This window comes from Callithrix jacchus, chromosome 3 (assembly GCF_049354715.1).
Source record: "Callithrix jacchus isolate 240 chromosome 3, calJac240_pri, whole genome shotgun sequence".
Lineage (NCBI taxonomy): Eukaryota > Metazoa > Chordata > Mammalia > Primates > Cebidae > Callithrix > Callithrix jacchus.
In genome coordinates this window covers 98,562,887-98,590,131 of record NC_133504.1, presented here as the reverse complement: position 1 = coordinate 98,590,131, position 27,245 = coordinate 98,562,887, and the positions used below count along the sequence as shown (strand labels likewise).

Sequence of the window (27,245 nt, the reverse complement as noted above, 5' to 3'; positions counted from 1 at the left end):
TCCTAAAGTGCTGGTATTACAGGCAGGAGCCACTGCTACCGGCCAGACTCATGCATTTTAACATAAGTCTGCTTTTAAAACTTCTTTGGAGCAGGGTCCCAACCATTCTTTTCTTGCTCTATGCTCAGCACATGAAACAGAGTAAATAGAGGTGCTCAATACATATGTATGAGTATACATACATATTTTTCCAGAAAAGACAGGGAAGTGAGTTCTGTGCACAACTATGAGAAATCAGTGTATGAAATACAGAAAAAGCTGCAAGATTAAAATATGAAAATTAATTCCCCTAAATTGGAAAAGAAGCAACATAGGCACATGTGATCACATGCCTACAATTTCACTTTTTGCTTCTACCAGTGGAACAGTCCTAAGAATATCGAACTCTAAACCATCTAAGAAGTAGGAAGGCTACCTAATGACTACTTTGGAATTCATTAGTAAAGCAGGACACAACATTTTAAGATGCCACAGAACAGGACTAAAATTTTGACACCAAATCCATTAACTGAAGATGAAAACTGTGGACCTAACAGACCTGGTTGTTTTAGGGAATGATGGGCAAATGAGATGCCCAGGGCTAAGGGGGAAAGAAACCTGTGAGCAGAGTTTCTCACACCCTATGTGAGGGACCAGTTCTAACCCTTAAACTGCACTCTGCCAGACATACTTTATATATATGTGTGTGTGTGTGTCATGACACACACACAAACACTTTTCAATTTTGTAGAGATGGGGTCTCACTTTGTTGCCCAGGCTGGTGTTGAACTCCTGGACTTAACCAGTCCTGCTACCTCGGCCTCCCAAAGTACTGGGATAACAGATATAAGCCACTATGCCTAGCCTTTAAGATATATTATTTTAAAAACATTACTAGAAAAGTGATGACATATTAATGTCACAGTAATATAAACTTGCTATAGAAGTTTCCAGACACACACAATTTCTACACTGACCTTGAGAGATATGCTGGTTTTGTTAATGTTAATCTGGCCTAAACTCTTGAATCTGTGTAAAAAGGATCTGACATTTATTATGTTACTACTCAATAACACAAGACATATTGTAAGAAACAATTAGAGGTAAAAGATGCATAGACTTGTCATTAACTTTAAAACACTTGCTTTGTCACAATGCCTAAAATTATCCTTTTGAAACTTTAGCATTTAAGAATCTCAATTATCAATTTGAACAATTTTGCCTTATTTTGCCACTTAGAATACAGAAGCTTAAAAATGTATATGAAAACATGAGCATGCATTGCTTAATGATGGGGATATGTTTTGAGAAATGGGTCATTAGGTGATTCCATTGTGTACTCACATGAACCTGGATGGTATAACCTACTACAAATGCAAGCTTTATCAAAGTCTTACTGCTCCTAGGCTAGAAACCTGTACAGCGTGTTACCATACTGAATACTCCACATGGTATTTGTGTATCTAAACATAATAAAACATAGAAAAGGAACAGTAAAGATACAGTGTTATGTTACTGGCCCACCACCCGATATGTGGTCTGTTGCTGACCAAAACTTCCTTATATAGCATGTGACTATATTTACTTACACTAGACTCCTGAAAACTCCCGTACCTTTGCCTCCAAACTTCCCCAACTAATACAGTCAATCTAGGGAAAATTTCCATCTTTTATTAGATTCATTACCAAGGGGAGTGAAACAGAGACATGTTTGTATGCCCAACATATAACAAGCTGAGATCATTTACTATATTAGGCTATACCCTATGGAAAAAGTGTTATGTAATTATTGTCTCTGGCACCCAATTTCCAGAAATCAAATCCACCCTTTGCAACTTACAAGCAAAAGTTACTTAAATTCTCAGCAACAGTACCTACATCTCAAAAGATTATTGTGCGAGTTAATGTGCATGTAAAGTGACTGGAATACTGCCTGGTATATAAATTATTACTATGTGTTATAATTATTTAATTACATAATATTCATTAAATCCTTCTATAGAATTGGGACAGTCAACATTAAATTTATTAAATGAAATATGTCACATTCCTACAATAAAAGTGTCCACTAAAATCCTATTTCAATTCTCTATTATGAAAATACATCTATTTATAATATCTTGTTAAACAGAGAGAAAAGAGTAAGTTGAAAATAACATATAACCTAATTTTACATTTAAAGAAGGTGCTAATAGTTATAAAAGTTGCTTAATCACTGTACTAAAGTGGCAACTGCCCAAAGTGATTGAGAGTAATTTATCATCCTTTCTTGTCCCCAGAAAAAAGGTTTAAAATAAAATCATGATTCTAAAATGGTAATAACAATAATCAAATGCTACAAATTAGTTACTTCAAAAATTTGAACTGTATACATTTAATGTATTATTCCTCCTTTCCCCCTATGAGCTGATGCTTCTTAAAACTGGACTTCATCTTAGAATTCAGGAAATACAACATTAATTTCTAATAGATACACTATTTCAGTCCCACCCATTACCAACATACCACCAACACCATCACTTTTTTTTTTTTTGAGACAGAGTTTCGCTCCTGTTACCCAGGCTGGAGTGCAATGGCGCGATCTCGGCTCACTGCAACCTCCGCCTCCTGGGTTCAGGCAATTCTCCTGCCTCAGCCTCCTGAGTAGCTGGGATTACAGGCACACACCACCATGCCCAGCTAATCTTTTGCATTTTTAGTAGAGACGGGGTTTCACCATGTTGACCAGGATGGTCTTGATCTGTTGACCTCGTGATCCACCCGCCTCGGCCTCCCAAAGTGCTGGGATTACAGGTGTGAGCCACCACACCCGGCACCACCATCACTTTTAAGCAAGCTCTTCAAGTGCTCAGAACTATACATATCAACACAGACAGTAAGTCAGCTTAACCAATTACCCAAGTTTAACCAGCATATATTATGTACTGCATGCTGAGATTATAATAAAAACAAAAGATTCAGTATTTTCAGAATACTGAACAAGAGGTGTTTGTGGCATTGAGAGAGTACTGTAATAACCTGTGGTACCCCTTAAACTATTTTAAAATTCTACAATGAAATCAGTGCTATTAATTTCATGTTTATTTCATACATGGTTTTTGTCAAGTTTATCAGTTTTAAAATGATTAAGTCATAGTCACCATTCAAAGACAAATTTTCTTCTCAAACTAGTAATTTCCATTCGGCTACCTAGAGCTTGGCTTATCCTTTGGTCTGATAGCCATACTTCATTTCACAGCACTATACAAGTATGTACTATGTACAAAATATTTTCAAGTTTGTTTTCAAATGATACCTACAAATAGTAGATCAAGTTTTCGAGTTTACAGAATACCATACTACAACAATTTATCACTATAAATGGCTTAATACCTGTTTATTCCATTCGATTTAGATTGCAACACCAACAAAATTCTTAATGCATACATCCCCACCACCTGTCTTTTCCCTATACTATCATTTTGAAACTTACATACAAACAACTCAATTCACTAATCAAATGGTGATGCGTCAGATCCCAATTCTCATGAGTATTAACATATTAAGAGAGTACATTATTTACCTAAGACTGAAGGACTGTGCCTTACTTTATAAAAAAAACAAAGATAGCCACATCAATTTAATTCCATATATATGATACTACCTATTCAATTTATTAAAAATTGTAATAAACATAATAATCAAACTAGTGCTCCAAACTTATACTATTCACATGGAAGACACCACAAAAGACACAATATAGAGACTGCCTTGCAATAAGAAGTACAAATTCCTTCTATAGAGATGGAGAAATAAAAGGACAAATCTAGTTGTCTAAAAGACAATTCACTGTACACATTTTATTTACAGTTTTTTACACTGTCTTAATATGAATAGGACTGCTTTTCTACTTGAGCCATTTTTAACCAAAGCAAAATAACCTAAGTAATACAAAGTGTTAAAATACAGCATAAAGATACAAAAACAGACATACTAATTCTAGTTAGGAATGTAATTATGATGTTACATTTTTTATAATCCACAATTATGTTTAGGAAATCACACAAACATAGATCACTGATTTGAATGAAATGCATAAATTTGTAGCAAAGCTTTGTAGTTACAAAAAAAACAAAAAAATTACCAAAGAATGCACAAAATTAATGTTTATTCCACCTTTGTGTCATATTCCTGGATCCTTCACCAATATTACATGAGGAAAAAAACAAAAGCAAAACAAATGAAAAACTGAAATCAGAATCACTAATATTATCAAGTAGGGAAACAAATAAATTAAAATCTAGCAGCCATCAGCAAGAGTACAGCAAAGACAATGCTGTAAAAAGAAACAAAGAAAATTGCTAGAAAACTGTATGCATCATAATCTTTCAAAACAGCAAAATATGCTCCTGCATACAATAGAACATCAACAGAATTTTTTTCCTGTAAAGTAGAGAAATGTCAAGTTGTTTTTTGAATATTGTGGATAGGTAAAATGTATGTAATTAATGGTAATTCTACTGAACTATTACAGAGTGGGCCAGGAACACATTTATGGATTCTGGGGATGTGTACTGTAAATCTTTGATTGGGATAGTGGACACTCTAGCCAAAAAATATATATATATATATGAACACAGAAGTACAAGACAAAGGCAAATGAGACTTCTCTTATATCTCAGCAACATTTAGATGGAAATCAAATTTAAATGCAGTCCACTCTGCTTTTGGAAGAGGCTTTGGTTCAGCTCCCAAATCTCGATTGCTTGACGCAGTCTCCTATGAGAATACTCAGAAGGTGTCTTCTTAAACAACAAACCTATTTTTAGTGGTGGAGCCGCTCTTAGTAGCTGTGTCTGCATGGGACTGATAACCAATCACTATCTTTGGAGGAAGTCCTAACCTTTCCTTGTATACCCTCCTAGAAGAAAAAAAAAAAAGTAGCCATTAATTTTTATTCACAAGTAAATAAATTTAAAAATTTAGTGTTATTAGTCTTTATATTATAAAATACAGACTTGAGAGTACAACAGGAAATTAGCATAATTTACTCTTTTAGCATAATTTACTCTTCCATTTTTGCAATATTCCTGGTTAATTACATTATTTATGGATTTTTGCTCGTTACCCAGACTGGAGTGCAATGGCGCAGTCTCGGCTCACTACAACCTCTACCTCCCAGTTTCAAGCGATTCAGCCTCCCGAGTACCTGGAATTACAGGCACCCACCACCACACCCAGCCCACTAAAAATGCAATATTTTTTTAGAACATATTGCATAGATTAGAAATTATGCAATAGTTAGAAATTATGTTCTAAATTAATCTATTTAATTTAGAACTTGACAATCTAATTTTCAAGTAAGACGTGACTCATGCACACGTTTCCAAGAACAAAATGGCACTTGTCACAAGTGCCAAAGAGTAAATATAGGGGCTGTGATACTGTATAACAAGGAGATTCTAATCTCATCTACAAAATTAGAGAAGTCACCCCTTTAAATATCATGAGGTCAAAAGGATAATGTTAAGAGAATGAGCACATCTGAGAGCTGAGAAATAAAAATTAGACTGTGTGGCTATGGCTCATAAGTAAAGTGAATATGAGATAAGGCTGACAAGTTTTCAGAGGAAGAGAGCTTCATATGTCACCTTAAAAATTTGAATCTTTAAGAAAATAATAAGGCTGGCCCAGTGGCTCATACCTATAATCCCAGCACTTTGGGAAGCCAAGGCAGGTGGATCACAAGGTCAGGAGATCAAGATGGTGAAACCCCAACTCTACTAAAAACAAAAACTTATCTGGGTGTAGTGGCATGCGCCTGTAGTCCCAGCTACTTGGGAGGCTGAGGCAGGAGAATCACTTGAACCCAGGAGGCAGACGTTGCAGTGAGCTGAGATCGTGCCACTGCACTCCAGTCTGGGCAACAGAGTGAGACTCTGTCTCAAAAAAAAAAAAGGAGGGAAGGAATATAGCAAAAATTCAAAAATAAGCAATATCAAATACAAATAAAGGAATAGCCAGGCGTGGTGGCTCACACCTGTAATCCCAGCACTTTGGGAGGCGGAGGCGGGCAGATTAGCTGAGGTCAGGAGTTCAAGACCACCCTGACCAACATATCTCTACTAAAAATACAAAATTAGCTGGGCATGTTGGTGCATGCCTATAATCCCAGCTACTCTGGAGGCTGCGGCAAACTTGAACTCGGTAGGTGGAGGTCGTAGTGAGCCTAGATTGCGTCACTGCACTCCAGCCTGGACATCAAGAATGAAACTCTGTCTCAATCAATCAATCACGGAACAAACATACTAATGGAGTTAAATCCTCCAACACAATACTAAGATAGTTTTTTCATACCTTCCAAAAGATTTACCACCTTCCCCCTAAAATAAAGTATTAAAAAGAAATTTTATGGTAAAGTGATAATTATTAAATTTGCATTACAATGCAATGCATTCCTTTGAATTATACTTAATTATTGAAAACACCAGAAAGCAAGACTAACGCAAATTGGAAGGGTTAAAAAAAGAATCTTTCTTTGAAAATCTGAAGTCTTAATATAGACTCAAAAGCATTTAATATTGACAAAAATACAAAACTTCCATAGAAAAAAAATTATTAATTTCTCTAATTCTTGTTTAAAATAAAGTAAAACCTCCACAATTGGGTTTTGATGCTGGCAGAAACATTAAAATATGATGACAGATCAACTCCTTTCTCTTAGTGAACCCTATACAGCATGAAATGTAGAAAATCCCTATACCTTTTGATCTAGAAATAAATTATGTTCACAGAAAAATACATGGCTGAGAGCGGTGGATCACGCTTGAAATCCCAGCAATTTGGGAGGCTGAGACAGGCAGATCACTTGAGGCCAGGAGTTCAACACCAGCTTGGCCAACACAGCAAAACCCTTGTCTCTACAAAAAATGCTGTCATGGCTCAGGCCTGTGATCCCAGCTATTGAGGAGGCTGAGACAAGAGAGTCACTTAAACCCAAGTGGGGGACGTTGCAATGAGCTGAGATCGTGCTACTGCACTCCAACCTGGGCAACAGAGTGTAACTGTCTCAAAAAATTAATTTTAAAAAGAAAAATTAATAATATTTGAAAAAAATCACAACAGGGCAAACCAAACATTTTATGACCACTGACTGACCAGCACTTAATTTTAACATAAAATTGTGAGTCAAATGTTACTAATATAATTGAGGTAAAAAGAAATCTTAGTTAGAAAAAAATGCCAGCTGGTTTAGCATGGTGGCTCACGCCTGTAATCTCAGCACTTTGAAAGGCTGAGGTGGCCTGATCAAGTCCAGGAGTTCATGGCCAGTCTGGGCAACACAGCAAAATCTCTTCTCTACAAAATGTACAAAAAAATGAGCCAGACGTGGTGGTATGCGCCTGTAGTTCCAGCTACTCTGGTGGCTGAGGTGGGAGGATCACCAGGAGGCTGAGGCTACAGTGAGCCATGACTGCACCACTGCACTCCTGCCTGAATAACACAGTAAGACCCTGTCTCAGAAAACAAAACAAAACAAAAGAAAAACACCACCACCACCAACAACAACAAAACCATCATTTTTGCAAAGAATAAAATTTCCAAAAGTGGTCAAAAACCCCCCACATATATGGGTTTTAAATATGAATAAAAACCAAGATATGTCATGTAAATTTAATGAAAATTCTATGTTTTATGTCATACAAATTTAATGAAAATTCACATGCTTTAAATGCACATATACTATTTGTCAATACTCACTGAATTATTTTTATTATGAGCATACATTAGCTTTTTCAAAATAGTACTTTTTTCAAACAGTACTTTCAAAGTAAGAAATAATACATGCACCAGTATTCCCAGCTACTTGAGAGGATGAGACATGAGAACTGCTGGAACCCGAGAGGCGGAGGTTGCAGTGAGCATAGATCATGCCACTGTACAACACAGCCTGAGGAACAGAGTGAGACTCTCTCTCAAAATAAATAAATAAATAAATAAATAAATAAATAAATAAATGAAATAGTGGTGTAAAAAAACAAAATCAAAAACAAAAACCACAAATATATATATGAACAAGACACTGAGCACCAACAGAGCCATTCAAACTTATGAAAGTGTTCAGGAAAACAATACAAGGAAAACAGAATCTACAAACCAAAGTATATCTAAAGCTACAAATAAAATAACTTCTTGTTTTAGTCATTTTAATATTGTAAAAATAAGTAGGCAAACAGCAAAACTTACCCTATATGTGTAACAGCTTCTCTGTTTTCACATTCAGTAGTCCATATTGCTATCTTATCTCCTTTAGCTCTAACATTAACAACAGCGCCACATACATCGTCACTGTAGTCATCAAAAGATTCTCCAATAAGGCACAGCAGCTTTAAAAAAAAATCCCACATTACATTTAACAGATTATAAACAAGCTATTACACTGCAAATGTCTTTTCTACATTCGTATAGGCACAAAACTAAAGACAGCTTTTAAATCAAGAGTTAACTTTTTAAATGTCTAAATTTTATTTGCATATACAGATCAGTCCTGACTTTTTAAGAAAAAAAGAAAGAGAAAGAGAAAAGGGGGAGATCTGTCCTGCCTTTTAAATATTCATTCATTTATTTATTACCAAAAACATTAACAGTTGTCCTCACCTTTTTCAGCAAATTTGGCAGTTAATATCATGGCAGATATAAAAGCTGATTTTATAATGCTCATTTGCTCTGCTGCTGCTTCTATTTACAAGCAAACAATTAACAGAATAACAGAAATACTTATGCATGGTTAAATTAATTGCCTCTTGTTCTTATTTTTTATGAATAGTTGTTAATGGTGTGAGTTTTTTTGTTGTTTTTGAGAAAGGGTCTTGCTGTCACCCTGGCTAGAGTGCAGTAACACCATCGTATCTCACTGCAGCCTCAACCTCCTGGGCTTAAGTGATCTTCCCACCTCAGCCTCCTGAGGAGCTGGGCCTACACACAGGCACATGTCACCACACCTAGTTAATTTTTGTGTTTTTTGTAGACACGGTTTTCCCATGTTGCCCAAGCTGGTCTTGAACTTGTGAGTTTCACTGAGTGAAATACCTCGCTTGGTTTCCTGAAGTGATAAGATTACAGGTGTGAGCCTGGCCCTATTGGGTTTCTTAACTGTGGTAAAACATCAGTAACAAAATTTACCATTTTCACCATTTCTAAGTGTACAGTTCAGTGGCGTTAAGTACATTCAAAATTGTTATACAACCATCACTAGTACCATTCATCTCCACACCATTTTTTTTAACTGAAAAATGGAAATGTCCTGACTTTTTAATGTGGAATTCCAAAATGATACTTGCTGTTGATCTTCCCCCTCAAAAACAGAATTAAATTACTTCTTAAAAAGCCATTCATTTAGTAGCTAGGTGTGCTGACATGCACCTGTAGTCCCAACTACTTGACAGGCTAAGGCAGTATGTGCTTGAGCCCAGGAGGCTACAGTGAGCTATGATGGCCCCACTGCACTCCAGCCTGGGTGACAGACAGAGCAAGACCCTGTCTTTAAAATAACAAAATAGTCACTTATTTCAACATTTTAAGTGATTAACTTAGTAAGTGCTAACTATAAACCAGGCACTGTTTCAAGCGCTAGGGATACAAAAGAGACTACAAATCCCATTCCTAAAACTTGGGGTCTGGAACCTCTGTATACAGAAAATGCCTATTATCTCATATTTAATTTGTCTTGTGAAGACAAAAGTTCCAGTTATATCACAGTATGTACGTTGAATGACAGTACACAACAATTTTATTGTTTGCTTCACTGATCTAAAAAGTTTAGTGGGACAGGCACAGGGAGTCACATCAGTAATTTCAGCACTTTGAGAGGCTCAAGTGGGAGGATCACTCGAGGCTAGCAGTTTGAGACTAACCTGGACAGCATATCAAGATCCCATTTCTACAAAAAGATTTTAAAAATTAGCTGGGCATGGTGGCATGCACCTCTAGTCCAAGCTACTTAAGAGGCTGAGGTGGGAGGGTAGCTTGACCCAAAGGGTGAGGCTGAAGTGAGCCGTATAAACATCTGCACTCCAGCCTGGGTAACAGAGCAAGACCCCAGCTCTAAAAATATAAATATTTAAAATTTCAGAATACAGACAGCAATGCTGTAAGTGGGTTGCAACAACTTCAATCATACAAAATGTAAGGTTTTATAATTTTCGGGGAATGAAATGATCACAAAATTGGTGGTGAGAGTCAACTGCCAATCACTCAAATATCTGACTTACAATATGGTAGGATGTTTCACTGTACTATAAACAGAAGTCACGTGACAGAACAAAAGTAATTACTGACCCTGATTTTCTAGTGCTGGGCATCCTCCTCTTAAATCAAGTAACATATGTAAAATGTAACATATATTAAGTTTCAGTATGCCAAAACTACCTCTAAAACTGCTTTATACTTTTAAAAACTTACTGTCTCTAGCCAAAAGCGATCGAGGTCACTTCGTCTCTGCTGTTTGTTCAATGTAATTAGCCATCGTCCTCCCCGTTTGTTTTTCTCATCTTCCCACATAGGCTCAATACCATCCTATAGGATTAGAAGACACCAGTATTACACAATATTGTTACCTTGACTTTGAGAGATAATCATTAGAAACAATGAGCAACAACACTGTTAACTTCTCAGTTTATTCTCCATAAAGCTGTCGCTGATGTAGTTTTTAAAAAGCACATAAAACTTAATGCCAGAGGCATGACACTGCAGAATTACAGTCTTGACTTTGTCACTTATTAGCTAGTAAATCTTGAGTCTCACTTAATTTGAAGGTTCTTTTTCTAAGTAGCAAACATATTTTAGAAGCTCTGTACACTTCTATACCTAGAAAATACATGCAAAAACTATTCAATTTCAGTTAATGAATGTCCTGTCCCTACACCTGACAAGGCCCAATAATAAGTATTCCAAAGGCCTATGCTCCTAAGGTTAAGAATGCCTGGTAAACTCAGTCTGCTCAAATATATAAAGGAAGGAGTAGACTGGATAATCAAAGCGCTCATCAAAATCAATCTCAGTATGGTACCCATAGAATAACCCTCTCTCAATTTTTATAAACAAAAAGAGTAAGATATATTTATACTAAAGCACACTAAAGCCAATTAAATTATCAGCCAGCTCACCATACTATCAAACACTCCTAAGTTTATGGCAAGATTTCTTAATGATTACCAAATGGCCCAGTCCTATAATAAATATATAAAAATCACCAATTACACATACCTTAAAAAGTGAGTAGTCACAGCCAGGCATTAAATTACTAGACAACTGGATATGGTTGTACAGACTAGGTAAAAGAAAATGAGAATTAAAAACACAGAATATGTAATACAGAGTTTAGGTGCTTACACATATATACATTTAGAAAATATGAAAAATAAACAGATAAAAGTTCATGTCTACTTGTTTCTAAGAAGTCAATTTCTTAAATGGACAAAACAGATCTTAAAAGCAGTTCAATAATCAACTTCAGATGACAGGTATAATTTTCGAAAAATTTCTAGTGATTGATCTGACAAAAATATATTTTTATATGTTAGTTAACTCAGTGCATACATATGTGTGTATGTAAGAAACTGAGAAGAGAGATATATGGTGGCTTTAAGTAAATGAAATAATTTCTGAAATTAATCAACAGTTTTGTTTTTTCACAAACACATTAGGAAAAAAAAAAAAAAACAGAAAAGATGAACTTCCTGACCATCGGGATTGTGTGGCTAAAAGAGTCAACATTATTATCCTCGAGAATATCCAAGAGGAGAATAGACCAATGGTTCGCAAACACCACTAACTGACGCTGGTCAGTCAATACAATAATCATTTTAAAAATGATTTTAGAAAAATATAGTTCCAAGCACTACCTCTTGGGATTATAACCACCTAAATATGAAATGAAACCCTGGAATCTGTATTTCTAAACTATTTCCCAAATATCAAAATAACAGAATAACATTTGCAATGACTCAGTCGCTTGCCTGAAGGCAAGAGGCTTAGATCATTTGATCTCCTGTAATCACTTACAGCAAAATTGGTTTTTAAAAAATTGGCAACTCTTAAGAATCTTTTCCTCTGTAGCAGAATGAAGAGCTGTGTGTGTGTGTGTGTGTGTGTGTGTGTGTGCAGAAGGCTGGAGTTATTTAAAAGTTCTAAATAAACATAATTATATAAGAAAAACTACCCGATGTTTGATGACAGGCAAAGAAGAATAACCCTAGTTTAACTAGACAACTAGACCTATAAATTATTAGGACCTAAATGTAGTTATTATTAAGTTTCAATGCTTTTATGCTTATTAAAGACTTTTGTCTTTCATGGTCTCAAATAGTCCCTCCCTACTCATTCTCCAAATAAGTTAGACACACTGGATTAACTTTGTTTTTAAGAGAATCAATTATCAAAACTTCTTAATTTAGACGTTACAATTTACATATTTTATAGAGAAACAGGAACTCATGTTGACCAGGCTGGTCTTGAACTCCTGGACGCAAGTGATCTTCCTGCCTCAGCCTCCCAAAGTATTAGTATTACAGGCATGAGCCACTGAGCCCAGTCTTAAATTTTGCTTTGAAGTCATACAAAAGTTGATGATCCCAATTCTTAGCTTTCTGCTATATCAGAAACAAAATTTCAAAAATATTTCCAATATTCTTCTTGATACTGATCAAAGTATAATGAAATGAATGAAGTATCATGATAGATACTGGCATTCCCTTGACAAACCCTGAATTCCAAACATTTCAGCCTTTGATATCTTAAAATCTGTGGTACAGGAAATTCCAGATGTTCCACTAAAAACAGTTCGCAAAAATGAGGACCCAACAATGCACTGGAATACCTGGTTATGAGGCAAATGTATCTTGTCAACCAAGAGAAGAACAAGTTCCAACTAATTGTCCAAAGTTCTAAGGGCAATAAAGGATTCCTGAGCAAAGGATACCTCAGGACAAGAAACAGAATAATCAGGGCTGAGGGATGACAAGATTTAAGTTTTATAAAACTAATAAAGCATAATCACCAATTCAAACATTTGTGAGATAAAAAAAGATGAACATTCATTAATTGTTCACCTCACACTTCATTTTGTGAATTCAACTTAAAAATAAAAAGACTACACAGCTAATAAAACAACAAACATTATAAAACAAATGGTTACTTACGCCCAAAAGTCTTCAACAGTATCAAACTTAGAGATCAGCCGTAGGTTTGCTTGCCAAGTTTTGCTTTTATCATTTTTAAAAAACCAGAGTGCCCATCTAAAAATAAAAAGTCAATGTCAAAAAATGATACTTGCACCCCCATGTTAAAAGCAACATTATTCACAACAGTCAAAAGGTGGAAACAACCCAACTGTCCATCTACAGATAAATGAAAAAAAAGTATATATATACATGACGAAATATTTAAAACTCTGATGAAAGAAATTCTAACACTTGATAAAACATGAGAAGCTAAGAACATTACATTAATAAGTCAGTCCCCCTGCTCCAAGAAAACCCAAATACTATATGATTTCACTTATATGAGGTGTAAGAAGAAATCAAATTCATAGAAACAAAAAGAATGGTGGTTGTCACTAGCTAAGAAGAAGGGGTAATGGGGAGTTTAATGGGTTACAGAGTTTACAAAGCTTTGAAAGATGAACAGGAGTTCTGGAGATTAGTTGCACAGTAATTGGTCACACAAAGTACTTAACATTAACTGAACTGTACACCTAAAAATAGTTAAGATGGTAAATTTTATGTTTACCCCAAAAATTTAGAAAAAAAAAAAACTGTAAAATGCTAGTTGCTATTACAGTGGCAAATAATGAGAGCTCTCCATTGCTTTCATTTAAAAAATATGTTATCCTATGCCTACTACATAACAGATTCTCTGCCATACCTAGAGACCCAAGACACACTGAAACTCATCACTGACCCAAGACACACTGAAACTCATCACTCAACAGAATTCACAGAAATGAGGCAGAGAGACAACTATAGTGTGCTAAGTGCCATGACAGATATAAGCAAACAGTTATTTAAGAGAAACACAGAAGAAACAACTATAAAAGAAGGCGAAGGGGCCGGGCATAGTGGCTCACACCTGTAATCCTAGTACTTTGGGAGGCTGAAGCAGGCAGATTGCTAAAGCTCAGGAGTTCAAGACCAGCCTGGGCAACATGGTGAAACCCATCTCTAATAAAATAGAAAAAATTAGCTGAATGTGGTGGTGTGCACCTGTAGTCTCAGCTACTTGGGAGGCTGAAGCAGGAAAATCACTTGAACTCGGGAGAGGGAGGGGTTTCAGGGAGCCAAGATCATGCCACTGCACTCCAGCCTAGGAGACAGAGCAAGACTCGGTCTCAAAAAATTAAAAAAATTAAAGGCTAGGTGGCTCAAGTCTGTAATCCCAACACTTTGGGAGGCTGAGGGGGTTGCAGATTATTTGAGGTCAGGAGTTCAAGACCAGCCTGGCCAACATGGTGAAACCCAATCTTTACTAAAAATACAAGACAATTTATTTAGCCAGGCATGGTGGTATGTGCCTGTGATTCCAGCTACTCGGGAAGCTGAGGCACGAGAATCACTTAAATCCAAGAGGTGGAGGTTGCCATTAGCCAAGATTGTGCCACTGCACTCCAGCCTGGGTGACAGAGGGAAAATCTCAAAAAAAAAAAAGAAGGCGAGGAACAGGATGACTGATTTTTCAAAGGAACCAATCAGTCAAGTAGAAATGAGAATGCTGTGCTAGGAGTGGGGAAAATGATTAAATGTGATTCTGCATTTAATCAAACACCTAACTGGGAAAATAATAAAGATTAAGTAATGCTGCATAGATATGTTCTGAAATAATGTGTACCAGTTTTAATATATCTGTATATACTCACTTCTGTTAAAATAGTTTTATTGCTAGATAATATATAATAGCTTATACATATCTGACATACTATATAAAAGGCATACCTTGGATATATTGTGAGTTCAGTGCTAAGTGAGTATCACAAAAAAGGGACTATCTTTAAGGAGAGTCAAACAAATTTTCTGGTTTCCCAGTGCATATAAAAGTTATGTTTACACTATACTGTAGTCTATCTTATGTCTGAAATAGCATTATATCTTAAAAAAAAATGCACATACATTAAAAATTCTATTGCTTTAAATGAAAGTTGCCAGGTTAAAAAAAAAATTGTATTGCTAAAAATGCTAACAGTCATCTGAGCCTACAGAGAGTGGTAATCTTGCTGATGGAAGGCCTTGCCTAGATGTTCACGGCTGCTGACTGATTATAGTAGTGGTTGCTAAAGACTGGGGTGGCTGTGGCAATTTCTTAACATAAGACAACAACAAAGTTTCTCACACTGATTGAATCTTCATCTCACAAAAGATTTCTCTATAACACGCAATACTGTTTGTAAGCATTTTACACACAGAATTTCTTTCAAAATTGGAGTCTATCCTCCCAAACCCTGGGGTTGCTTTATCAATTCAAGTTTATGTAATAACTTAATCCTTGTTGTAATTTCAACAATGTTCACAGCATCTTCACCAGAAGTAGATTCCATCTCAAGAAACCTTTTTTTTTTTTTTTGCTTTGTTTTGTTTTTGCTCACCCACAAGAAGCAACTCCTTATCCATTCAGGTTTCATCATGAGACTGCAACAATTCAGTAACATCCTCAGGCTCCATTTCTTACTATAGGTCTCTTGCTCTATATCTGCAGTGACTTCTCCCACTAACGTCTTGAACCCTTCAAAGTCATCAATACAGGTTGGGAATCAGATTCTTCCTAACTCTTGTTCTGACCTCCCATGAATCATGAATGTTCTTAATGACATCCAGAATGCTGAATCCTTTCCAGAAGGTTTTCAATTTACTTTGTCCAGATCCATCAAAGGAATCACTATGTTCAGCACCTATAGCCTTATGAAATATAATTCTTTTTATTAAATAATAAGACTTGAAAGTCAAAATTCTTCTTTGTTGCTCCACAGGCTGCAGAGAAGTACGCTGTGTTAAGAGGCATGAAAACAATTCATCTCCATCAGAGCTCTTGGGCATCATCAATGATCACCTATTTTGAAAGGAAACTTTTCTTCTGGGCAGTGAGGTTTCAAGAGTAGGCTTTAAGTATTCAGTAAACCATGCCATAAATCAATACACTGTCATCCAGGCTTTGTTGCTCCATTCCTAGAGCATGGGCAGAGTAGATTTAGCATCATCCTTAAGGACTCTTAAGATTTTGGGAATGGCAAATGAGCACTGGCTTCAACTTAGAGTCATCAACTACATCCTTTGTAGCCTTGAAGCTAGGCACTGACTTCTCTCTAGCTAGCAAAGTCCTAGATGGCATCTTCTTCCAGTAGAAGGCCGTTTTGTTTATAATGAAAATCTGTTGTTTAGTGTAACCTCCTTAATCAATTACCTTAGCTAGATCTTCTGGATAGTTTGGTACAATTTCTGTATCTGCACTTGCTGCTCCACCTTGTACTTTTATGGAAGTGGCTTCTTTCCTTAAACCTCATAACTGACATCTGCTAGCTTTCAACGTTTGAGACAGAGTCTTGCTCTGTCGCCCAGGCTGGAGTGCTTATGAAGGTGGCTTCTTTCCTTAAACCTCATAACCAAACCCTGGTAGCTTTCAATTTTTTTTTTTTTTGAGATGGAGTCTTTCCCCAGGTTGGAGCACAGTGGCACGATCTTGGCTCACTGCAACCTCTGCCTCCCAGGTTCAAGCGATTCTTCTGCCTCAGCTTTCTGAGTAGCTGGCACTACAGGCGAGCGCCACCACACCTGGATAATTTTTTTAGTAGAGACAGGGTTTCACCATATTGGCCAGGCTGGTCTCAAACTCCTGACCTCGTGATCTGCCCGCCTCAGCCTCCCAAAGTGCTGGGATTACAAGCGTAAGCCACAGTGCCCGGCCCACTTTCAACTTTTATTCTGCAGTATCCCCACCTCTCTGAGCCTACATAACACTGAACACAGATAGGGCCTTACTGAGGATTAGGCTTTGTCTTAAGAGAATGTTGTAGCTGGTTTTATTTACTACCCTGACCATGTGAACTTTCTCTATATCAGCAATGAGGCTGCTTTGTTTTCTTATCATTCATGTGTTTGCTGGAGCAGGACTTTTCATTTCTTTCAAGAACTTTTCCTTTGCTTTCACAAGCTAGCTGACTCGTTTGGTGCAAGAGACCTAGCTTTCGGCCTGTGTTGGCTTTTGACATGTCTTCCTCATAAGCTTAGTAATTTCTAGCTTTTGATTTAAAGTGAGAGACATGCAACTCTACCTTTCACTAGAACATGTAGAGGCCAAGGTTGGGCTATCAACTGGCTTAATTTCAATATTGTTGTGTCTCAGGGAATAGGCAGACCCAAAGACAAGAAGATGGAATGTCCAGTCAGTGGAGCAGTCAGAACACATAGAACATTTATCAATTGAGTTTGCCATCTTATATGGCCAACATTCATGGCACCCCAAAACAATTATAATAGCAACATCAAAGAGCACTGATCACAGATCATAACAGATATAATAATCAGAAAGTATGAAATATTGTGAGAATTACCAAGTAAGCACATGCCACTCAGAAAATGGCATCAACAGAAATGTCTGACATAGGATTTCCACAAATTTTCAATTTATAGAAAAGGCATTATTTGTAGAGCACAGTAAAATGAGGCATACCTGTATAATATTTTCTCTAATACCTTGAAGATAAACTCAGGGAACATTGAAGTTACACTTAAACATTATTATCCCAAGATGATTCTCCTTTAGAAAAATTAAACTGAATATTCTCTAAAGAACACCACCAAAGGGAAATTCCATTTTCTCATCAATACAAATGCTGTATGAAGAGCCTTCAAACTGTGCATTTCATAATCCTCTAATTAATGCTTGGTAACCTTACCTAGACAGAAAAATGAGACACACTGCAACATGTACTTGGTATTTTGTCAGCACCTGCCACCCCATTATCAATAAAAAAGAATAAGGTAAGGGAAGAAAACCCCCAACAAGGTCAAGTGCTACACTCTGGATTTTTAAAAATATAAATCGGCTGGACGCAGTGGCTCATGCCTATAATCCCAACACTTTGGGAGGCCAAGGCAGGCGGATCTGGAGGTCAGGATATCGAGACCATCCTGGCTAACATGGTGAAACACTATCTCTACTAAAATTACAAAAAATTAGCCAGGCGTGATGGCACATGCCTGTAGTCCCAGCTACTTGGGAGGTTGAGGCAGGAGACTCGCTTGAACCCGGGAGGTGGAGGTTGCAATGAGCCAAGACTGCACCACTTCTCTCCAGGCTGGGTGACAGAATGAGTGAGACTCCATCTCAAAAAAAAAAAATCAATCTTTTTTCAAAACAACAACAAAAAACACTACACCCAGCCAGTTAAACATATAAAGAACTATGGGATCAGGCAAGATGGCTCACACCTGTAATAACAGAACTGAAGAAGCCTGAGACAGAAGGATCACTTGAGCCGAGGAGCTCAAGACCAGCCTGAGTAACATAGTGAGACCTTGTCCCTACTAGACATTTAAAAAATTAGTGAGGAATGGGCCAGGCATGGTGGCTCACACCTGTAATCCCAGCACTTTGGGAGGCCAAGGTGGGTGGATCACCTGAGATTGACACCATTCTGGCTAACATGCTGAAACCCTGTATCTACTAAAAATATAAAAATTGGCTGGGCATTTGTGGTGGTGCATGCCTGTAGTCCCAGCCACTTAAGAGGCTGAGGGAGGAGAATCACTTGAACCTGGGAGGCAGAGGTTCCAGTGAGCAGAGATTGCCCCACTGCACTGTAGCCTGGCAAAAGAGCAAGACACCATTTCAAAAAAAGAAAAAAACAAAAAAATTTAACCATGTATGGTAGCATGTCTGTAGTCCCAGTACCCAGGAAGCCAAGGTGGGAAGATTGCTTGAGCCCAAGAGTTTGAGGTTGCAGTGAACTATGATCATACCACCGCATTCCAATGTGAGTGATAGAGCAAGACCCTGTCAAGAAAAAGGACTGGGACAGGGGCAGGGAAGGGAAAGGCGAGAGGACTGCTTAAAGTCAGGAGTTTACAACAGCCTGAGCAACACAGCAAGACCCCGTATCTCTTAAAAAAAAAAAAAAAAAAAAAAAAAAACCATAGCCAGGCATCGTGGTGCATACCTGTAGACCTAGCTACTTAGAAGGCCAAGGCAGAGAAGATCATTTGAGCCCAGAAGTTTGAGGCTATAGTGACTTATGATCATACAACTATACCCCAGTCTGGGTAACAGAGTAGGACCATGTCTCTTAAAAAAAAGAAAAAAAAAAAAAAGCCAGGCATGGTGGCTTACGCCTGTAATCCCAGCACCAGCACTTTGGGAGGTCAAAGTGGATGGATTGCTTTAGTCTAGCAGTTCAAGGCCAGCCTGGGAAAAGCAAAACTCCAACTCTACAAAAAAATGCTAAAATGGTGGTGGTGCATGCCTGTGACCCCAGATGGGGAGGAAAGATGGCTTCAGCATGAGAGGTCAAAGCTGCAGTGAGCTGAGACTGCACACTCCAGCCTGGGTGACAGAGCGAGACCCTGTTTCCAAAAACAAACAAATCATGTTTTTAGTTTTGGAAATTTTGAAAACTTACTAAGTGCTTATCAACAAGCAATTATCTAAATCAGCTGTTCTCAAAATGTGGTTTGCAGACGGCAGAAGGCCCTAACATACTTTTTCATATGCTAAGATGTCACTTTGCTTTTCAGTGTTTACATTTGTACTAATGGTAGAAAAGCAATAGTAGTTAAATCTCCTGGTGCCTTAGCAAGAATCAAGACACTGACACCAAACTGTCAGTAGTCACTGTATCCTTTATTACTACCAACTCTCACAGTACTAATAATGTGAGTTTCATATAAGTATGCCTTTGGGCTGGGCGAGATGGCTCACAACTGTAATCCCAGCACTTTGGGAGGCTGAAGTGGGCAGATCACCTGAGGTCAAGAGTTCGAGACCAGACTGGCCAACATGGTGACACCCTATCTCTACTAAAAATACAAAAATTAGCTGAGTGTGGTGGAAGGTGCCTGTAATCCCAGCTACTTGGGAGGCTGACACATGAGAATCACTTGAACCCGGGAGGCAGAGGTTGCAGTGAGCCAAGATCACGCCTCCAGCCTGGGCAACGAAGTGAAACTCCATCTCAAAAAAAAAAAAAAGAATGCCTTTGATGAGGCAATAAACATGACCCATTTTATTAAATTTCAATCTATTTCCATATTTTTCTTATAATCTGCACAAAAACTACTTCTAGTACAGTGCAACAAAACATAGTATCTACGCAATTGTCTGAATTTAAGACTGTTGCTTAAAATTTGAGCGTTCAGTAGAAAAATCAGAATTCTGAAAGATTTCATCTGCCAACTGTAAGCTTGACAACTTCCTAAAAATCAGATACTTAATAAGTTTAGAGGTAATATTAAGGAATTATTATTGCTTGATGCTATATAAAAAAAATGTGTCAACATTTGGAAGATCTGCATAACTTACTGAACCAATATTTTCCAAATAAGAAATGTATGATGTTAAAAAATCTTACATAGATAAGAGAGATCCATTCCAGATGTGAGACAAACCAATGGATTTTAATGTGACAAAGTAGAAAAAAAATTCTTGGATTTTAGATTCTACATTGCGACTAACCTCTAAGAAACCTAGTATCTCTCTGAGCATGTATTCTAGGGGAAAAAAGGGGAGCTGGCAGCTCATGCCTGTAATCCCAGAACTTTGGGAGGCTGCACCGGGTGGATCACCTGAGGTCAGTTTGTTCGAGACTAGCCTGGCCAACATGGTGAAATCCCATGTCTACTAAAAATCAGCTGGGCGTGGTGGATCACACCTATAATTGTAGATACTTGGGAGGCTGAGGCTGGAGAATCACTTGAACTCAGAAGGGGGAGGTTGCAGTGAGCTGAGATCATGCCATTGTACTCCAGCCTGGGCAACAAGAGCAAAACTCCATCTCAAAAAAAAAAAAAAAAAAAAAAAAAAAACAGGGGGTGGGGTGTGTTGTGGGGAAGAAACCTAGCAGTATTTAAGGAGAGTATCAACGGTTTTCTTTTTTGAGATGGAATCTCACACTCTGTTGCCCAGGCTGGAGTGCAATGGCACAGTCTTGGCTCACTGCAACCTACACCTCTCAGGTTAAAGTAATTCTCCTGCCTCAGCCTCCCGAGCAGCTGGGATTACAGGCACATGCCACCACACCCAGCTAACTTCTGTACTTTTAGTAGAAAAGACAGGGTTTCACCATGTTGGCCAGGCTGGTCTCAAACTCCGGACCTTAGGTGATCTGCCTGCCTCGGCCTCCCAACGTGCTGAGATTATAGATGTGAGCCACCACACCCAGCTCAACAATTATTTTTAAAAACTATCCTCCCTTTTCCAACTTCTTATACTTCCAATGAAACATCTTAACTTCACAGACTGAATGCAAAACAGCTATGAAAATCTAGTTGACTTCTATTAAGTCAGGAACTTAAACAGTGCAAAAATGCTATTCTTCCCATTATATATTTTTTATTTCAAACAATATTTTCATCATAAAATGTTATTTATGTTAATGTGATGAATTTTCTAAACAAATATTAATTTTACATTTCTCAAGTTTTTCAGGTGAAATTATATATTCTTTTATTTTTTCGAGACTTTAGTACATGGAGTTTCACTATGTTGGCCAGGATGGTCTTGATCTCTTGACTTCGTGATCCTCCCTCCTCAGTCTCCCAAAGTGCTGGGATTACAGGCGTGAGCCACCACACCTGTCCAATACATTCGTTTTTAAATGTGAAAAATAACATCTTAGCATTATTTACATAAAAATATAGTAAACAGCAATAGATAAAAACTCACATAAAACTATGTGGAGTCCTCAATAATTTTTAAGTGTAAAGAGATTGTGAGACCAAATACTTGAGAACTGCTGATTTAAATAAAATATACATCCGTGCCAGTGACTACTATGCAACTACTAAAAAGTTTGAAAACAAAAAGGTTAGTTTAAACAAAAAAAGTTTAATTGTGTGATGAAGTTTTCCTAAAACTGATATGAAACCCAGAAGCTACCAAGGAAAAGCAGTATTTGCCTACATGAAAATTAAAGATCTCTTAAAAACAAAACAAAAACACCACATAATTCCACAGACAATGTTAGAAGAAAAATGATTTAGACAACTTGTTTCTGACTTAATATTCCTCCAGCTTTCCTTCCTTGGGTGAGCTAGGACTCTAATATAAAATGCTTGGAAATAAACTTGAAAAGTTTATCCATAACTTCTTAGCTTGAAAGTAGGGGGAAAAAAGATAATCCAAAAGAAAAAAACAGAAGAACCAAACAATCTGTCCTTAGATAAAAGCCACAAATCACCAATACAATATGAAAATATTTTAAAACTTAAATTTTAAAATTTTGTTTTCCCAAATTAGACTAGGACCGACCTGATTGGTAACAACTTAAAAGACTGATAACAGCAGTTGGCAAGGATGTAGAAACCAGGAACTCTCAAACTATGAAGTCTAAGCCAATAAAACAGAATAAGGTGGCAGTTTCTACGCAAAAGTTGTTAAAGGGTAATCTCTGTTCTAAGAGATCTGAAATTCACACAAGTGCACAAGTATATAAGGATGTAAATTATAGCATTGTGTGTAAACAGAAAAATCTATACAGTCATTAACGTAAGCCTAATAAAATACGTGGCTGTATATTAATATTATACAAGAGAGTGGTTTAAAACAATGAGGTAAAATCTGCACATACAAACAAAAAAGTCAATTGTATGGACATTTATATTAAAAAGCATATACATGTTCATTTAATACTTCTGGAAGAATATAAACCAAATTTAACATCAACTACTCTGGAGAGTGGAGAAAAGTAAAATGTGAGAAGTAAATAATGAGAAAACTGCCAAAATTTAAGCCATAAAACATGGTATTTTTCCAAAGGATATTTGCTATTTTACATAAAAAATAGAATTTGTAGAGAAACTGAAGTCCCCAGAGACTTCATTTTAGGATATAAATTTTTTTTTTTTTTAAACTGATGAGGACACTTAGGAATCCCTTCCTAACTTTCATTCAAGCTGTGAGGGATATACGCCTTGTTTACTTCTCCAATAAAAATGACACCAAGAACTGGGCTCACAGACAGCTAGAAGATATAAAAGTTTGTTTTATATCACTGAAAAGATGGGGAAAAAAGTAAAGTTTTGGTGCTACTATTAGGTTAAACTATATAAAACTGCCACTAATGAATTCTTCAACCTAACACATGTGGTACATTGCTTTCCTGAGGATTTTATCCTTCATAGACTGACTTCTGATGTCCCCACTAGCTGACAATCTCCACTGTCTAAAAAACTGATTTGTTCCTCACTGGAGGATATGGTGAACCAAAGGTTCTCCTATGAGAAAACTACAAACAGTATATTTGAACTATTTATTTCAATAGGTCTTCCATGATGAATAAAGGAAACGTTTTTTAAAAATTAAGATCATAAAAAATTTTTTAATAAAATAAACTATATAATAAATAGACTTGTGGACTCTTTTAAGTACAGAGTGAATGGTTTGCCCTAACAAAAAGTAAATAAAAAGAAAAAAAGGCAAAGGAAAGGAACTGAAATACTTTAAAAACCTCAGAAGTTAATTCCAATTTACTTTCCTCTAGATTGTTACAATGTTTCCAAGCTGCCATTTTCTTCCCACAAGTTAATTCTCATTATATAACCCAGAAAATAAGTATATAACCCAGAAAATAAGTAAAAAACAAACCTACTGGGAAAGAGTGGGAAGAGTTGGGAAAAACCATATAATGAACTAATACTCAATTTCCTACTACACTGTTAACTATGAAATTTAACTAATTTTAATCTTTCCCTTTTTCCTCTCCTTTCTTTCTCAATTACAAACCAATCAGCCTTCAAACTCCACATTCCCTGGCTCTCATTTCTCATTCTCAGTCTAACTTTAACTTTTCTTATTCTGTACATCTGTATATCTCCTACTCACTCCTCAAACTAATCTCTTTTTCTATGTTTTATGGAACCATTCTATGGAACTTATACTCTATTAAAAAAACTTTTTCCTAAGTCAATAGGGACTTTTTTTTAAGTGTTCAATCCAATGGATATTTTGACACTTTGCTTTATTTGGCCTTTTTAGGGTGCTGTTAACCACCCTAACCTTAGCACTAACAAACCACCTTCTTGGTTTCCATGCCACCACTGTCTTTTTTTTTTTCTTTTTTTTTTTTTGAGACAGAGTTTCACTCTTATTGCCCAGGCTGGAGTGCAGTGGCATGAGCTCAACTCACTGCAACCTCCGCCTCCTGGGTTCAAGCAATTATCTCGTCTCAGCCTCCCAAGTAGCTGGGATTACAAGCACCCGGCACCATGCCCAGCTAATTTTTGTACTTTTAGTAGAGAAGACATTTCACCATGTTAGCCAAGCTCGTCTCAAACTCCCAACCCTCAGGTGATCCACCTGCCTTGGCTTCCCAAAGTGCTGGGATTACAGGTGTGAGCCACCATATCCAGCGACCACCACTCTTAGTTTGCATATCCATCCTTCATAGGCATTCTTCTTCAACAAAAGCCCCCTATATGATGCTAGTATCCCAGGTCTTTGTCCTGAGTAAAGTTCACTTCTCCTTAAAGGAACTTACTTAATAATGTGGCTTCTATTACGTCCAATATACTGAAGAATTTCAAACTAATCTCTCACCTAGTTTGTTTTGAGCTCAAGACTCACACATAAAACTGTCTGCTAGTCATGGATCATCCAAGCGAAAAATAGAACCCTCAACCTTAGCATATCTAAAACTAGCCTCATAATCTAACTTTCCCTTACCTGTGGCCTAACTCAGAAAACCTAGGTGTCAGAAAGCTTACCTGTTCTGCAGAGGATGTTTAATATAGTGTTCTGGATTAGCGACCTCCTGATTAGATTCTGGTTTTTCCTCTTCTGTAGCCGGGGGATTAGGAGTAGGGGTGGTTTCCTAGTATAAAATATAAAACATTATTTTAAATTTCTTAACACACCTATGATAGGAATATTCTAATTAAACCTGAACTGACATGCTGATAATATTTTTTAAGAAGAAGTAATTAGAGCAGATTGCTTCATTAAACAGACCATAGACCAACCTCTAAAGAACCATTCTCTATTCTTGTATCTCTTCATTAAGAGCAAAGGGTTTCTCAAACTGGAAAATATAATAGTATCTATGGTTATCCTTCCACTTATACTTTTTTTTTAATAGCAGGAAGACTGTCACAGATTATGCAACAAAGTTAGGAAAATCTGCTATCTTTCTTAACATACCATCTCATTAAGATACTGTATATGGTATTGAAGGTGATATCAGGATGGATAGAGGATTGAAACTAAAGTTTCAAGAGTGTAATAACTTATCACTGAGCACTGTGGTGCATGCCTATAATCTCAGCTACTCAGGAGACTGAAATAGGAGGATTGCTTGAGCCCAGAAGTTTGATACCAGCCTGGGCAACACAGCAAGACCCTGTCAAAGAAACAAACAAAACTATATTATGATGACAAAATAAGCTTTGTAAAGTGATCAAGCCAATGATATGCCAGTCTTGCCTTCATGGCATACTGTTTACCCTATGGTAACCTAAAAGTTCGGCAACTTAACATTTTCAATGGACTCTAAGATGATGGACATTGGTTTGAACTTAAATCTTCTTTTAGGCTAGGCATAATTAACATTGTCATCTAGAAATATCAGTAAGAAAAGAAGAATAGTAATTTAAAATAGGTGTTCACCACATTCTTCCATGTAGCTCTTCACACTACAATAAATTGTTGTCACCAGAACAAGACATCCATAGAAAGGCATTAGGACAAAGACTGATACAAAAAAAAAGGGGCAATGCAACAAGTGTCTGGATATCAGATTTACTGAAGCAGCAAACAAAAGTTAGAGATATATGTTAACACAACAAGATATGTAGTCAAATATTTATTATCCAAAAGACCTGAGAGTAGATAGCTAAATTCTCTTAAATTTACTCATAAGCTCAAAATCCTCACTATAAACCATACTTTTGCAACACTTATTTAAACCTTTTACCTCAGCAGCACATAAATAGTGAATTACAATATGATTAATTACAAGTTTCATAGAGTCCAAAACATCATTTTAAAACTAATTTAGTTCTTTCTCTTCTTTTCTATTATTCCATTCTTTTCATTCTTGAGGAAATGATGGAATACTAACATGGTAATCAAATCTTTGGACATACAGAAACTAAAAGTAGATAATCACTCAGGAAAAACATTCAGTTCCTAAAATTTTAAAAGTGTTATTTTGAATTAGAAGTCCCATTTTAAGTAATTGATACTATAGTCTTCATATTAAGAACACATTATTTTGTACTTTTCCAACAACTTTAAAAAGCTACACATTTTTAAACAAAAAAAAGCTATACATTTTTAAATGTGTGTATGTACAAATCAATAAGTATACTAATTTAAACTCTCTAATCTTCACTTTTAATTATATAGATTGATTATGAAACAAATGCTCTATAATACCATAAGAATTTTTAATGGCCACAGCCATCTTTTCATATCATCTATTTGGGAACTAAAAAATACTTCCAGAAACAAGTTCTATTTTAAGATGTATAATCTTATTTTTAAGGTTGCTTCCTATAGACACTTAAAAAGTTTTAAGTTTACATTCAATTTAATAACAAAACTCGGCTGGGCGAGGTGGCTCACACCTGTAATCCCAGTACTTTCGGAGGTCCAATACTTTTGCTCACGCCTGTAATCCCAGTACTTTGGGAGGCTGAGGTGGGTGGATGACTTGAGGTTAGGAGATCAAGACCAGAGTGGCGAACCTGCTGAAACCCCATCTCTACTAAAAATAAAAACATTAGCCAGGCATGGTGGCAGGCAACTGTAATCCCAGCTACTCGGGAGGCTGAGGCAGGAGAATCGCTTGAACCCGGGAGGCAAAGGTTGCAGTGAGCCAAGATCAAGCCATTGCACTCCAGCCTAGGGGACAAGAGCAAGACTTCCATCTCAAAAATAAAATAAAATAAAAATACTGCAAAGTCCTACCATATTCCCCTCTCTGCTCTCTCAGGCTGGTGTTCTCTCAGTGAGAAAATTTCACTGGAAAATACATCCTAAATGACCAACCTCAGGTTCTATTGGGGAATTAAAAAAAAAAAAAAGTAAAAAAA

The 27,245-nt window shown here is 36.7% G+C and overlaps 1 protein-coding gene across 8 annotated transcripts in view; it reads right to left on the bottom strand.

The window, feature by feature from the left end:
* Nucleotides 1–3,042: 3,042 nt before the first annotated feature.
* EIF4E (eukaryotic translation initiation factor 4E) overlaps nucleotides 3,043–27,245 on the bottom strand; it is a 41,322-nt gene continuing 17,119 nt past the window's right edge. For 6 of the 8 annotated variants that reach the window (XM_035293274.3, XM_035293275.3, XM_054253126.2 and 3 more), the window contains 6 exons: nucleotides 24,918–25,024; nucleotides 13,158–13,253; nucleotides 11,224–11,287; nucleotides 10,420–10,533; nucleotides 8,206–8,345; nucleotides 3,043–4,879 (listed from right to left, as the gene is read on the bottom strand). In XM_035293274.3, the coding sequence (XP_035149165.1) occupies nucleotides 4,765–4,879; nucleotides 8,206–8,345; nucleotides 10,420–10,533; nucleotides 11,224–11,287; nucleotides 13,158–13,253; nucleotides 24,918–25,024 (636 nt within the window). In that variant the 3' untranslated portion in view covers nucleotides 3,043–4,764. Of the gene's footprint in view, nucleotides 4,880–8,205; nucleotides 8,346–10,419; nucleotides 10,534–11,223; nucleotides 11,288–13,157; nucleotides 13,254–24,917; nucleotides 25,025–25,350; nucleotides 25,370–26,777; nucleotides 27,206–27,245 lie in introns of those variants that run through there. The other 2 variants (XM_054253125.2, XM_035293276.3) reach the window with 2 other exon arrangements.